This window comes from Dermochelys coriacea, chromosome 1 (genome assembly GCF_009764565.3).
Source record: "Dermochelys coriacea isolate rDerCor1 chromosome 1, rDerCor1.pri.v4, whole genome shotgun sequence".
NCBI classification, from domain to species: domain Eukaryota; kingdom Metazoa; phylum Chordata; order Testudines; family Dermochelyidae; genus Dermochelys; species Dermochelys coriacea.
In genome coordinates, this window is record NC_050068.2 from 265,310,552 (window position 1) to 265,325,707 (window position 15,156).

A 15,156-nucleotide genomic window follows, 5' to 3' on the forward strand; every position below is an offset into this window, starting at 1 on the left:
AAAGTGTCTTCAGTTCTGCTCCTTCCTAAGCCACAGCTCAGGGTCACTCACAGACTCCTTTCTCCTCCCTAGGACGGACCAACTCTTTTATGCTTTCCCTCTCATCCCTCTCATACACAGGGTTCTGCTGAAGGTCACAAGGGACAGGATGCATCTTACCCTGATAGCCCCAGCCTGGCTGTGTCAGCACTGGTTCATCACCCTCCTAGATCTCTCGGTGGATACACTAATCAGCCTGCCCTGTTTCCGGACTTGATCTCTCAGAATCACAGGTTTCAGAGTAGCAGCCGTGTTAGTCTGTATTCGCAAAAAGAAAAGGAGTACTTGTGGCACCTTAGAGACTAACAAATTTATTAGAGCATAAGCTTTCGTGAGCTACAGCTCACTTCATCGGATGCATTTGGTGGAAAAAACAGAGGAAACATTTATATACACACACACAGAAAACATGAAACAATGGGTTTATCATACACACTATAAGGAGAGTGATCACTTAAGATAAGCCATCACCAACAGCGGGGGGGGAAGGAGGAAAACCTTTCATGGTGACAAGCAGGTAGGCTAATTCCAGCAGTTAACAAGAATATCAGAGGAACAGTGGGGGGTGGGGTGGGAGGGAGAAATTACCATGGGGAAATAGTTTTACTTTGTGTAATGACTCATCCATTCCCAGTCTCTATTCAAGCCTAAGTTAATTGTATCCAGTTTGCAAATTAATTCCAATTCAGCAGTCTCTCGTTGGAGTCTGTTTTTGAAGCTTTTTTGTTGAAGTATAGCCACTCTTAGGTCTGTGATCGAGTGACCAGAGAGATTGAAGTGTTCTCCAACTGGTTTTTGAATGTTATAATTCTTGACGTCTGATTTGTGTCCATTCATTCTTTTACGTAGAGACTGTCCAGTTTGGCCAATGTACATGGCAGAGGGGCATTGCTGGCACATGATGGCATATATCACATTGGTAGATGCGCAGGTGAACGAGCCTCTGATAGTGTGGCTGATGTGATTAGGCCCTATGATGGTATCCCCTGAATAGATATGTGGACAGAGTTGGCAACGGGCTTTGTTGCAAGGATAGGTTCCTGGGTTAGTGGTTCTGTTGTGTGGTGTGTGGTTGCTGGTGAGTATTTGCTTCAGATTGGGGGGCTGTCTGTAGGCACCCTGACAGCAGGATTGTCTGGCTATGTAGACTCCCTCCTCAGGCCCTTCGTTACCAGCACTCCCAGCTATCTTCGAGACACCACCGATTTCCTGAGGAAACTACAGTCCATTGGTGATCTTCCTAAAAACACCATCCTAGCCACTATGGATGTAGAAGCCCTCTACACCAACATTCCACACAAAGATGGACTACAAGCCGTCAGGAACAGTATCCCCGATACTCTCACGGCTAATCTGGTGGCAGAACTTTGTGACTTTGTCCTGACCCATAACTATTTCACATTTGGTGACAATGTATACCTTCAAATCAGCGGCACTGCGATGGGTACCCGCATGGCCCCACAGTATGCCAACATTTTTATGGCTGACTTAGAAAAACGCTTCCTCAGTTCTCGTCCCCTAATGCCCCTACTCTACTTGCGCTACACTGATGACATCTTCATCATCTGGACCCATGGAAAAGAAGCTCTTGAGGAATTCCACCATGATTTCAACAATTTCCATCCCACCATCAACCTCAGCCTGGACCAGTCCACACAAGAGATCCACTTCCTGGACACTACGGTGCTAATAAGCGATGGTCACATAAACACCACCCTATATCGGAAACCTACTGACCGCTATTCCTACCTACATGCCTCTAGCTTTCATCCAGATCATACCACTCGATCCATTGTCTACAGCCAAGCGCTACGATATAACCGCATTTGCTCCAACCCCTCAGACAGAGACAAACACCTACAAGATCTCTATCATGCATTCCTACAACTACAATACCCACCTGCTGAAGTGAAGAAACAGATTGACAGAGCCAGAAGAGTACCCAGAAGTCACCTACTACAGGACAGGCCCAACAAAGAAAACAACAGAACGCCACTAGCCATCACCTTCAGCCCCCAACTAAAACCTCTCCAACGCATCATCAAGGATCTACAACCTATCCTGAAGGACGAGCCATCGCTCTCTCAGATCTTGGGAGACAGACCAGTCCTTGCTTACAGACAGCCCCCCAATCTGAAGCAAATACTCACCAGCAACCACACACCACACAACAGAACCACTAACCCAGGAACCTATCCTTGCAACAAAGCCTGTTGCCAACTCTGTCCACATATCTATTCAGGGGATACCATCATAGGGCCTAATCACATCAGCCACACTATCAGAGGCTCGTTCACCTGCGCATCTACCAATGTGATATATGCCATCATGTGCCAGCAATGCCCCTCTGCCATGTACATTGGCCAAACTGGACATACGTAAAAGAATGAATGGACACAAATCAGATGTCAAGAATTATAACATTCAAAAACCAGTTGGAGAACACTTCAATCTCTCTGGTCACTCGATCACAGACCTAAGAGTGGCTATACTTCAACAAAAAAGCTTCACAAACAGACTCCAACGAGAGACTGCTGAATTGGAATTAATTTGCAAACTGGATACAATTAACTTAGGCTTGAATAGAGACTGGGAATGGATGAGTCATTACACAAAGTAAAACTATTTCCCCATGGTATTTCTCCCTCCCACCCCCACCCCCCACTGTTCCTCTGATATTCTTGTTAACTGCTGGAATTAGCCTACCTGCTTGTCACCATGAAAGGTTTTCCTCCTCCCCCCCCCCTGCTGTTGGTGATGGCTTATCTTAAGTGATCACTCTCCTTACAGTGTGTATGATAAACCCATTGTTTCATGTTTTCTGTGTGTGTGTATATAAATCTCTCCTCTGTTTTTTTCACCAAATGCATCCGATGAAGTGAGCTGTAGCTCACGAAAGCTTATGCTCTAATAAATTTGTTAGTCTCTAAGGTGCCACAAGTACTCCTTTTCTTTTTTCAGAATCACAGCCGTCTACATCAAGGCATGGCATGGAAGCTCCATGGCTGAACCCAGCAGAAATGGCTTGCTCCATGCCAATTCACGAGGTGCTTTTAGGGAGTAGAAAGCCATCTATCTACTAGAGCCACTTACCTGACAAAATGGAAGAAATTCTCAATTTGGTAAGCACAAAAGGGTGTTTCACTTACCAAGTCATTACTGCCCTTCATTTTAGAGTACCTACTCCATTTAAAGCAGCAAGGCCTAACGGTGTCATCCATAAGGGTCGATCTAGCTGCAATCTGAGCCTTTCACCCATGGGTGAATGGCTGACTGGTCTTCTCAAACTCAGTCTGTGGCCAATTCCTTAAGGCGCTGGAATGGCTGTACCACCAGGTATACCAGCAGCAGCACCCTGGGACCTCAATTTGGTGCTGGCAAGGCTAACAGGACCCTCGTTCAAACCAATGACAACATGCTCTCTGCTCTACCTCTCTTGGAAGGTGGTCTTCCTAATCACCATTACTTCTGCCAGAAGGGTCTCAGAAATCCGAGCTCTTACCTCTGAGCCACCATACACGATCTTCTTCAAGGACAAGGTACAGCTGCAGCACACCTATCCTTCCTGCCAAAGGTGGTCTCATAATTCTATAGTAACTAGGATAGCTTTCTGCCAGTCTTCTATCCTAAGCCACTGTCATAACCATACAGTTACAGGTAGCCTAGAATTCCTCCTTACCTGTAAGGGGTTAAGAAACTCAAATAACCTGCTTGGTGCCTGACGTAAAGGACCAATGGGGAAAGATAATACTTTCAAATCTTGGGGAGGGAAGGCTTTGTTGGGGTGTTCTCTTGTGAAGTGGAGAAGCATCAGGTCAGAAAACTCCTTCTCCTATAAACCATCCTAAAAGTCTCTCTTATTACAAAAATTGTAAGTAAAAGCCAGGCAGGGCATGTTAGATTATCTTTTGTTTTGCTTGTGAATTTTTCCTTTGCTGGAGGGAGGTTTATTCCTGTTTTTTTGTAACTTTGAAACTAAGCCTAGAGGAAGTTCTGCTGTGTTTTTGAATCTTTTGTTACCCTGTAAAGTTATTTTCCATCCTGATTTTACAGAGGTGATTTTTACCTTTTTTTAAAATAAAATTCTTCTTTTAAGAACCTGACTGATTTCTCTATTGTCCTAAGACCCAGGGGTTTGGGTCTGTGATCACTTTGTAACCGATTGATTAAGATATTATTCTCAAGCCTCCCCAGGAAATGGGAGTTTAAGAACTTGGGTGGGGGGGATATTTGGGGGGAATAGGAACTCCAAATGGTCCTTTCCCTGATTCTGTGTTAAATCACTTGGTGGTGGCAGCGCACCCTCCAAGGACAAAGAATTTGTGCCTTGGGGAAGTTTTAACCTAAGCTGATAGAAATAAGCTTAGGGGGTCTTTCATGCCGGTCCCCACATCTGTACCCTAGAGTTCAGAGTGGGGAGGGAACCCTGACTATAGTAACTAGGAAAAAAGAAAAGGAGTACTTGTGGCACCTTAGAGACTAACAAATTTATTAGAGCATAAGCTTTCGTGAGCTACAGCTTACTTCATCGGATGCATTTGGTGGAAAATTTGTTTTTTTCCACCAAATGCATCCGATAAAGTGAGCTGTAGCTCACGAAAGCTTATGCTCTAATAAATTTGTTAGTCTCTAAGGTGCCACAAGTACTCCTTTTCTTTTTGCGAATACAGACTAACACAGCTGCTACTCTGAAACCTATAGTAACGAGGGTAGCTTTCTGCCAGTCTTCTATCCTAAGCCACACACTAACAGGGAGGAACAGAGACTCAACTCATTGGATGTTAGGCAAGCGCTAGCCTTTTATATAGAAAGGACTGAACCCTTTCAGAAGTCCACCCATCTGTTCATAGCCATTGCAAACAGAATGAAAGGTCATCCAGTCTCGGCCCAGAGAATCTCATCATGGATCACTTGCTGTATCCACACATGCTACAACCTAGTGAAGGTCCTAGCTCCTCCGTTGACAGTCCATTCTATAAGAGCTCAAGCATTGGTGGCAGTGTTTATGGCGGAAGTTCCAATTCAGGACATCTGTAGAGCAGCAACGTGGTCATCAGTCCACATTTTTGCATCACAGTACACCATCACCCAGCAAGCTAGAGATGATGTGGATTTCAGCAAAGCAGTTTTACAGTCAGTGTGCCAATGAACTCTGAACCTTCCACCTGCACAGCTGTTCGGGAGTCACCTACATTGGAATGAACATGAGCAAGCACTCGAAGAAGAAAAAACGGTTACTAATTTTCCATAACTGTTGTTCTTCGAGATGTGTTCCTCACGTCCATTACAACCCCCTGTCCCCTGCCTTCCCCTCTGTCGGAATTAGCCCACAAGAAGGAACTGAACGGGTGGCAGGGCCCTATATACTGGTGCTATGAAAGTGCGACTCAAGAGGACACCAGAGCCAACTCAACAGATACCATTGAGGGAAAACTTTCTGGTGCAGTGCTCAGAGCGAGCACACACCTACATTGGAATGGACCTGAGCAACACATCTTGAAAAACAAAAATTAAGGAAGGTTAGTAACCATTTTTTTATAGTGGATCACAAACTAAATGTGAGTCAACAGTGTAATACTGTTGCAAAAAAAAGCTAACATCATTCTGGGATGTATTTGGGAACATTGTAAAAAAGACATGAGAAGTAATTCTTCTACTCACTCTACTCAACACAGATAAGGCCTCATCTGGAGTACTGTGCCCAGTTCTGGGCACTACACTTTGGGAAAGATGTGGACAGATTGGAGAAAATCCAGAAAAGAGCAACAAAAATGATTAAAGATCTAGAAAACATGACCACGAGGAAAGATTGAAAAATTGGATTTTTTAGTCTGGAGAAGAGAAGACTGAGTGTGGATGTGATAACAGTCTTCAAGTACACAAAAGGTTGTTAAAAAGAGGAGGGTAATAAATTGTTCAGCTTAACCACTGAGGACAGCACAAGAAACAATGGTCTTAAATTGCAGAAAGGAAGATTTATGTGAGACATTAGGAAAAGCTTCGTAACTGTAAGGATAGTTAAGCACTGAAACAAATTACCTTAAGAGACTGAGGAATCTGTGTCATTGTCTAAGAACAGATTAGACAAATACCTGTCAGGAATGGTCTTGATAGTATTTAGTTCTGCCTCAGTGCAGGGGACTGGACTAAATGACCTATTGAGGTTCCTTCCAGTCCTACATTTCTATGATTCTGTGATACCAGGATTCAGCATGAGAATTCATGGTGCCTGCATATGAGCTGATGAGTCAGTCATCATTCCCTAATGCTAAGTGCTCATGTCTTATAGTGTTCAGATGATGCACTTCCTTCCAGAACACATGCACCAGTCATGACTCTATCACTAAGTGATGTTAACACAGTGCTGTTCCTACCCTCAATAGTAGCTATTCTGGAGGGCAGCATTTGCTATTATAGTGCCAGTTCAACAAAGCACTTTGCATTGAAGGCAATGGGACTTAAGTGCATATTTAACTGAATTGCTTTGCTGAGTAGAGATGGATTTAAGTGCATACCTAACCATTCTTTTGAATCAGAGTTTATGCCTTTGGGTTGGCATGAAGGATTAGTGTCAGTACTTCAGATGTTCAATCCCCTCCTACTGGGCAATTGTTTTTTACCTTTAAGTCTTTTGTGTGGGAGTTATTTTTTTATTAGTAATTTTCAGTTAACACTAATAGTTTCCATTTATTGTAGCTTTCTTTTTTAACATAATACAAATAATAAAAGGAAATCTATAAAACAGAAATCTATATACCAAAAGTGGCCTGCCCCTAAAATCCTTTAAAAACAAATGCACACAGGCTTTCTGGATGACTGGGCTGATTGATTCTATGATTTCATTTGGATTATTCTAACTTTTGGGTTGTTTTGATGATGTTTAGTTAAAACTAAAGCTTCTCCACCCCCTCTTTGCTCCATTTCTAAAGAAACCAAGCAATGTATGCTGTGTACTATAAATTACACCACTAGTGCTATGTAATTACCATGACTATTTTAACTCTGATTTAATCAGATTTATTTCTTATCAGAGATTAATCCACCTCTTCTTTTATGTGAGAATTTATTTGGCATTTCTGTCTCTTGTCCCCTGCAGGCCTTCTCAAAAAATTACCATCTTTAATCTTAGTCTAAGAGTTATCCACTTATGAATTATAAATCCAGATTTCCAAATATTTAGGTCAAAATTTTCCAATTGGGGGTGTGAAGAGTTAATATTTACCTGTTAAAACCAGCTGAATAAAAATTTACAAGATTCTAGACCAGAGGTTCTTAACCTTTACTCCAGCCTACACCCCTTTGGTTCTCAAAATATGTTCCTGAACCCCTTATCAAAAATCAAAATATGTACTCGAATCCCTTATCAAAAATCATTGAAGTAGGTCAGTTCTTTAAAATTAGATATATTTTTGTTTGTATATTAAAGTAATCATTAAAAATATATAATGTTAATAAATACATAGGTTTGATGAAACAAAGTAGTTGTACATACGTGCCTGTGCTTAATTTGTGTTTTCGATGATTTACCTTCTAAAAAAATCTGGCATGTCTCGTGCCTCCAGAAAGGACATCTCACCCCAAACCCTTCCTGCAACACTCCTGTCCTGAGCCCTCTAACTCCCTGACTTGAGCCCCCCTGCTGCACCACACCTGCACCCCAACCCCCTGCCCTGAGCCCCCTGCCATACCCCACACCCCTCCTGAACCCCAACCCCCTGCCATAAACCCCCACCCCTGCCATGAACCCCCTCCCACATGCTGCACCCCCTCGTGCACCCCAACCCCCTGCCCTGAGCCCCCTTGTATACCCCACACTCCCTCCCACAGCCCAACTCCCTGCCTCCCAGACCTACATTCATGGCCTTGCATGCAATTTCCCCACACAGATGTGGCCTGCAGGCCAAAAAGTTTGCCCACCCGATATAGACGCTCCACAAAAGTTTGTTCTAGGACATACACATTTGTGGTTTACCTGAGGCCTCAGGATGCAAAGCACTACACTATGGCGTTGGTTTTCCAAATGTCATGGGGGACACTAAATCATTTTGGATAACTGATTTCAGGCAACAGAGGGAATTTTCAATGAAAATAATAGAAGTTGGGGGGACATGACTCTGTTTTTATCCGGACCCCAGTTACTGAAGACAGTGGAACTTCATAGAAATGTAAGGTGCTGCTGTTTCTTATCCATATAAATTCTGGTTTGTTTGCTAGGTAAAATCCAAGAAGAAGTGCATGAAAACAAAGAAAAAGAGGAATTCCTATCTAGTAACACTGGAAAAGAACCATACAAAATATACACAAGAGCAAGTGGTAGGGCATGATTATTTCAGGGGTTACATACATGCTAGACAGTGAATTGTAGTAGCATTTCTCCATCCAACAGAATTAGGAGGATCACTAGAACCTTACAATTTTGCATTAATGACTGCATTGTGAATTACTACACTTTGCAAATTAGCCAGTAAGCAATCAAACAATAAAAAAGTAAAGATGTTGCAACACAGATCCTGCAAGATACAGAGTATCACCTGTGAAAGACTAAAGTCAATGGGTGTTGAGGATGCTCAGCACTTCACAGAATCAGGCCTTTATTTGGTGAATTTCAATTCTAATTACTTCCTACCTCACCTCACATTCTTCTAACACATGTACTGTAGTATATAGTGTAAAAACAATGAAATCTTATTCATATGAACTTTCACCATGCCATTTGCTATTCAATCTTTGCTGAGATGTGGAAAGAGACTAAAAATTTCTTGTGCACATTGTACATTGTGTGGATTATCGTTTCTACTGTATGTAGGATAGTAGCAAGAAACAGTAAACTGTTATGTAAGCTACTACTTGGGGAAGATTAATAACTTTTGCCAAATCTGTTTGAAAGCATAGTAAATCACCATTTCTGGGAGAAAAAAATTACTACAATTTGAGCACTTGCTGTCTGATGCAGTATGTTGTGCAATACTAATTTAAGTGGCAAGATCAGTGATCTTATCAACATCCCCTCATGTGGCCTTGAAGAAATGGCCACAGAATTTTGTATCATTTGTTAGAGCTGTCAGAAGAGGGTTAGGACTTGAATTGCCACAGATATCCTGGGTCACTATTTAAGTACATTGTCCAACTCCCCTGGGGAGAAGTTTGCATGCAGCCCTCATCCACACTTTGCCTGACCAAGACTAGAAAACTAAAATAGCTCACAAATTTTAAAGAAAAAATAGTCATAAGTTAACTGCTTTCTCCATGATATGCCTTTTTGGGTTGTATGTATACTCTAGTGTTGAGGGTTTTATTTATGGTTTAGATCAGAGAGGTCCCCAATCTGTGGGGCACTCTCCCATAGAGGGGCACAGAGGAACATTTGGGCGGGTACAGCTGGGGCCTTGGCCAGCCCCCACAGGGAGTGGGGAGGGAGTGCCACCCAGCTCCACTTCTGGCCTGTGCCCCAGCTGCCAGCCCCACACCCAGGGCTCCAACTGCCAGCCGTGGCTGCCGGCCCTGGGCCCTGGCTGCTGACCTCGGCCCCCAGCCTTGGCTCTGTCCCCATCCCCAGCTATGATCCCAGTCTTGTCCTCCTTACTCCTGCCTGTGTCCTCTCCTCCCAGAGCTGTGGCCCTGCTCCCGACCCTAGCTCCAGAGGGGTGGGGACACAGACAAGGGTAAGGGGGGTGCGAGGTAAAAAGTTTGGGGAACATTGGTTTAAATAGATTGATAAACAGATGCCTCACAAGCTGGGTTGTGCTCTGTGCTACATATACATAGCTCCCTCTACAGGAAACCATATATTAATTTTATGGAATTACAAAAGAGTGGCAACCGTGCCACCAAGACCACCTCGCACCCTCAATCCCAGGAGTTACAAGACAGGTATGCAGAGATGAGGAAGAGTGGGACCTGCTACCAGTTCAAGGTATGTTTGTGTTCAGGATTCATAACTGGTTTGTGACTAGAACTGTAAGAGGAAAGCACTGATCTTCAGCGGTTTGCCCACACCTCAGCTTTTAACATTGGAACCCTAGTATTATGTACCACCCTTTTCCTGAGCTGGAATATTTTCCCTTATGTGTTAAGATGGTTATTTATTGTTTTCCATTTAGAGAAAAGCCAAACCATCGGAAGAGAATTTTCACAGCATCACTAAGAACAGAGGAAATGGAAGCAAAAATGTGAGGGCTTTTCAATACTCTAAACTATGGAGGTGCCTTCTTTCAGTTTAGGAAGTTGTTCTTTATCTGACCAGAGACTAACATATGGGCAGCTTAATTCAGAAGGAGTGAGTTTGGACATACTGTTGTGATAAAACAATACTTAATCTGAAAAAGATCACTTCTCTTTACTGTAAAAATGTATCTATTTTAGGTCACAGGTTTCCAGCTAAAGGAAGGTATCCACATCCAAGAATCCGAGAGAAGCCAAAGATGCTAAAATTCAGCATGTTATTTGATAGCCTCTCCCTTTCTGTAGGGACATGCATTGGGGCAGAGGATTTGACCAGATCACCTCTGACCTCAGAAGCCACCTACTACTCTCCCTCCACTTCTGTAAAAACTTTCTCTCCATGATTTCCTTCCCTTTATAGGGATTTCTGTCAGTCCTTTAAAATGTTACACTCTTCTGGCATTTCTCCATCAATCCTATCAAATACTTTGGGGCCTGCAAAGGGAAGGGAAAGAAGAGGGTTATTGCGATTCTAGAGAAAAAGGCATGGATGGTTCTAAATAACCTTTGGAAAACATTTCAGCCCAGAGTTCTGAATATCAAAATATTTGCACTATTCATGATATGTGATGCTGATTCACATACCTTCCTACCTTTCAAAGGAAGTAACATGATACTTAGCATGTATTAACTGACCAAGCTAGCATCTCTTGTGTTTAATTGTGTCAAAAGCACACTGTCAAAGTTGTTGGATATAAAATCTGACTCTCTTATAACAAGTAGCATGTTTTAATTAATACTTTAGTACACTTTAGACAAATACATATGCCCAATCATGTTCCCCTTAAAGTCCATGGGAATTTTACCAGTAGGTCGATATGGAATAGAATTGGACTTCTGGCATATCAATGACAAGACCACTGCTGAGTGATCATAAAATAAATCTTCTCATGTTCAGGCAGTAAATTGAAATTTACAAGAATCCTGCTCTTTCAAATACACTGCCTCCTAACAGGAAAGAAACAATACCATCACTCATGTCCAGAACATGCAAACACACCACAATCAGACACACAGTTGGTAGGCAGGCCAAAAGGCAGTTCCCATAAATAGCTGCATAACCTAAATACTGTTGGCCAGGAATAGCTATGTAGCAATCAGATGAGTGTGCTATAAACCTAGGCAAGTTAAAGGGGATCCATGGAAGGACTCAGGACTTTGTTGTAAATGTAGTGGCCTCAGGAAGGGTGGGTATTATTATTATTATTATTTATTTAGTAATTAGAAATGTATAACTGATGATTCTGTTTCAACTTATCCTATCTCACAAGTCCTATTGGTAAAGTTACACATGTGCATTAGTGTTTGCAGGACTGGAGAATTAGACTGGTTTCAGAGTAGCAGCGGTGTTAGTCTGTATTCGCAAAAAGAAAAGGAGTACTTGTGGCACCTTAGAGACTAACAAATTTATTAGAGCATAAGCTTTCGTGAGCTACAGCTCACTTCATCGGATGCATTTGGTGGAAAAAACAGAGGAGAGATTTATATACACACACACAGAGAACATGAAACAATGGGTTTATCATACACACTGTAAGGAGAGTGATCACTTAAGATAAACCATCACCCACAGCAGGGGGGGGAAAAGGAGGAAAACCTTCCATGGTGACAAGCAGGTAGGCTAATTCCAGCAGTTAACAAGAATATCAGAGGAACAGTGGGGGGTGGGGTGGGGGGGAGAAATACCATGGGGAAATAGTTTTACTTTGTGTAATGACTCATCCATTCCCAGTCTCTATTCAAGCCTAAATTAATTGTATCCAGTTTGCAAATTAATTCCAATTCAGCAGTCTCTCGTTGGAGTCTGGTTTTGAAGCTTTTTTGTTGAAGTATAGCCACTCTTAGGTCTGTGATCGAGTGACCAGAGAGATTGAAGTGTTCTCCAACTGGTTTTTGAATGTTATAATTCTTGACGTCTGATTTGTGTCCATTCATTCTTTTACGTAGAGACTGTCCAGTTTGGCCAATGTACATGGCAGAGGGGCATTGCTGGCACATGATGGCATATATCACATTGGTAGATGCGCAGGTGAACGAGCCTCTGATAGTGTGGCTGATGTGATTAGGCCCTATGATGGTATCCCCTGAATAGATATGTGGACAGAGTTGGCAACGGGCTTTGTTGCAAGGATAGGTTCCTGGGTTAGTGGTTCTGTTGTGTGGTGTGTGGTTGCTGGTGAGTATTTGCTTCAGATTGGGGGGCTGTCTGTAAGCAAGGACTGGTCTATCTCCCAAGATCTGAGAGAGCGATGGCTCGTCCTTCAGGATAGGTTGTAGATCCTTGATGATGCGTTGGAGAGGTTTTAGTTGGGGGCTGAAGGTGATGGCTAGTGGCGTTCTGTTGTTTTCTTTGTTGGGCCTGTCCTGTAGTAGGTGACTTCTGGGTACTCTTCTGGCTCTGTCAATCTGTACAAGTACTCCTTTTCTTTTTTGCGAATACAGACTAACACGGCTGCTACTCTGAAACCTGTCATTATGCAAGGCACTGAATTTAGCCGTATAGAGTGGAAATCTGTCAACTTCATGAAAAAACTCGCACAGATACAGACAGACATCATCTTCCTCTCCAAATGCAAACAGATGGACATCATACCGAAAGGACTGAAGGTAAAAAATCCATTACAATCTACATACCACACAGACTATGCTGACAGCTTGTGCCACACACTCTCAAGGAAACTGCGGAACCATCTGATTAACATCCTCTACAGCAAACAGGGAAAGATTAAGAATGAGCTCTCAAAACTGGATACTCTCATAAAGAACCAACCTTCCACACAAACTTCCTCGTGGCTGGACTTTACAAAAACTAGACAAGCCATTTACAAAACACACTTTGATTCTCTACAAAAGAAAAAGGACACTAAGCTATCTAAACTACTATATGCCACAAGGGGCCACAACAATGGTTCCCATAACGAACCCAGCAATATTGTTAATCTATCCAACTATACTCTTAGCCCAGCGGAAGAATCTGTCCTATCTCGGGGCCTCTCCTTTTGCCCCTCCACCCCCACGAACATGATACAGTTCTGTGGTGACCTAGAATCCTATTTTCGACGTCTCAGACTCAAGGAATATTTCCAACACACCTCTGACCAACATATTAACCCACAGAGACCTTCCTGCCAACACTACAAAAAGAAGGATTCTGGGTGGACTCCTCCTGAAGGTCGAAACAGCAGCCTGGATTTCTACATAGACTGCTTCCGCCGACGTGCACGAGCTGAAATTGTGGAAAAGCAGCATCGCTTACCCCATAACCTCAGCCATGCAGAACACAGTGCCATCCACAGCCTCAGAAACAACTCTGACATCATAATCAAAAAGGCTGACAAAGGAGGTGCTGTCGTCATCATGAATAGGTCGGAGTATGAACAAGAGGCTACTAGGCAGCTCTCCAACACCACTTTCTACAAGCCATTACCCTCTGATCCCACTGAGAGTTACCAAAAGAAACTACAGCATTTGCTCAAGAAACTCCCTGAAAAAGCACAAGAACAAATCCGCACAGACACACCCCTGGAGCCCCGACCTGGGGTATTCTATCTGCTACCCAAGATCCATAAACCTGGAAATCCTGGACGCCCCATCATCTCAGGCATTGGCACCCTGACAGCAGGATTGTCTGGCTATGTAGACTCCCTTCTCAGGCCCTTCGTTACCAGCACTCCCAGCTATCTTCGAGACACCACCGATTTCCTGAGGAAACTACAGTCCATTGGTGATCTTCCTAAAAACACCATCCTAGCCACTATGGATGTAGAAGCCCTCTACACCAACATTCCACACAAAGATGGACTACAAGCCGTCAGGAACAGTATCCCCGATACTGTCACGGCTAACCTGGTGGCAGAACTTTGTGACTTTGTCCTGACCCATAACTATTTCACATTTGGTGACAATGTATACCTTCAAATCAGCGGCACTGCGATGGGTACCCGCATGGCCCCACAGTATGCCAACATTTTTATGGCTGACTTAGAACAACGCTTCCTCAGCTCTCGTCCCCTAATGCCCCTACTCTACTTGCGCTACATTGATGACATCTTCATCATCTGGACCCATGGAAAAGAAGCTCTTGAGGAATTCCACCATGATTTCAACAATTTCCATCCCACCATCAACCTCAGCCTGGACCAGTCCACACAAGAGATCCACTTCCTGGACACTACAGTGCTAATAAGCGATGGTCACATAAACACCACCCTATATCGGAAACCTACTGACCGCTATTCCTACCTACATGCCTCTAGCTTTCATCCAGATCATACCACTCGATCCATTGTCTACAGCCAAGCGCTACGATATAACCGCATTTGCTCCAACCCCTCAGACAGAGACAAACACCTACAAGATCTCTATCATGCATTCCTACAACTACAATACCCACCTGCTGAAGTGAAGAAACAGATTGACAGAGCCAGAAGAGTACCCAGAAGTCACCTACTACAGGACAGGCCCAACAAAGAAAACAACAGAACGCCACTAGCCATCACCTTCAGCCCCCAACTAAAACCTCTCCAACGCATCATCAAGGATCTACAACCTATCCTGAAGGACGAGCCATCGCTCTCTCAGATCTTGGGAGATAGACCAGTCCTTGCTTACAGACAGCCCCCCAATCTGAAGCAAATACTCACCAGCAACCACACACCACACAACAGAACCACTAACCCAGGAACCTATCCTTGCAACAAAGCCCGTTGCCAACTCTGTCCACATATCTATTCAGGGGATACCATCATAGGGCCTAATCACATCAGCCACACTATCAGAGGCTCGTTCACCTGCGCATCTACCAATGTGATATATGCCATCATGTGCCAGCAATGCCCCTCTGCCATGTACATTGGCCAAACTGGACAGTCTCTACGTAAAAGAATGAATGGACAC

The 15,156-nt window shown here is 43.4% G+C and overlaps 1 protein-coding gene across 1 annotated transcript in view; it reads left to right on the forward strand.

The window, feature by feature from the left end:
- AGBL3 (AGBL carboxypeptidase 3) overlaps nt 1–15,156 on the forward strand; it is an 85,002-nt gene that overhangs the window by 43,713 nt on the left and 26,133 nt on the right. The window contains 2 exon segments of the mRNA XM_043491308.1: nt 8,254–8,352; nt 10,140–10,208. Of these exon segments, the coding sequence (XP_043347243.1) occupies nt 8,254–8,352; nt 10,140–10,208 (168 nt within the window).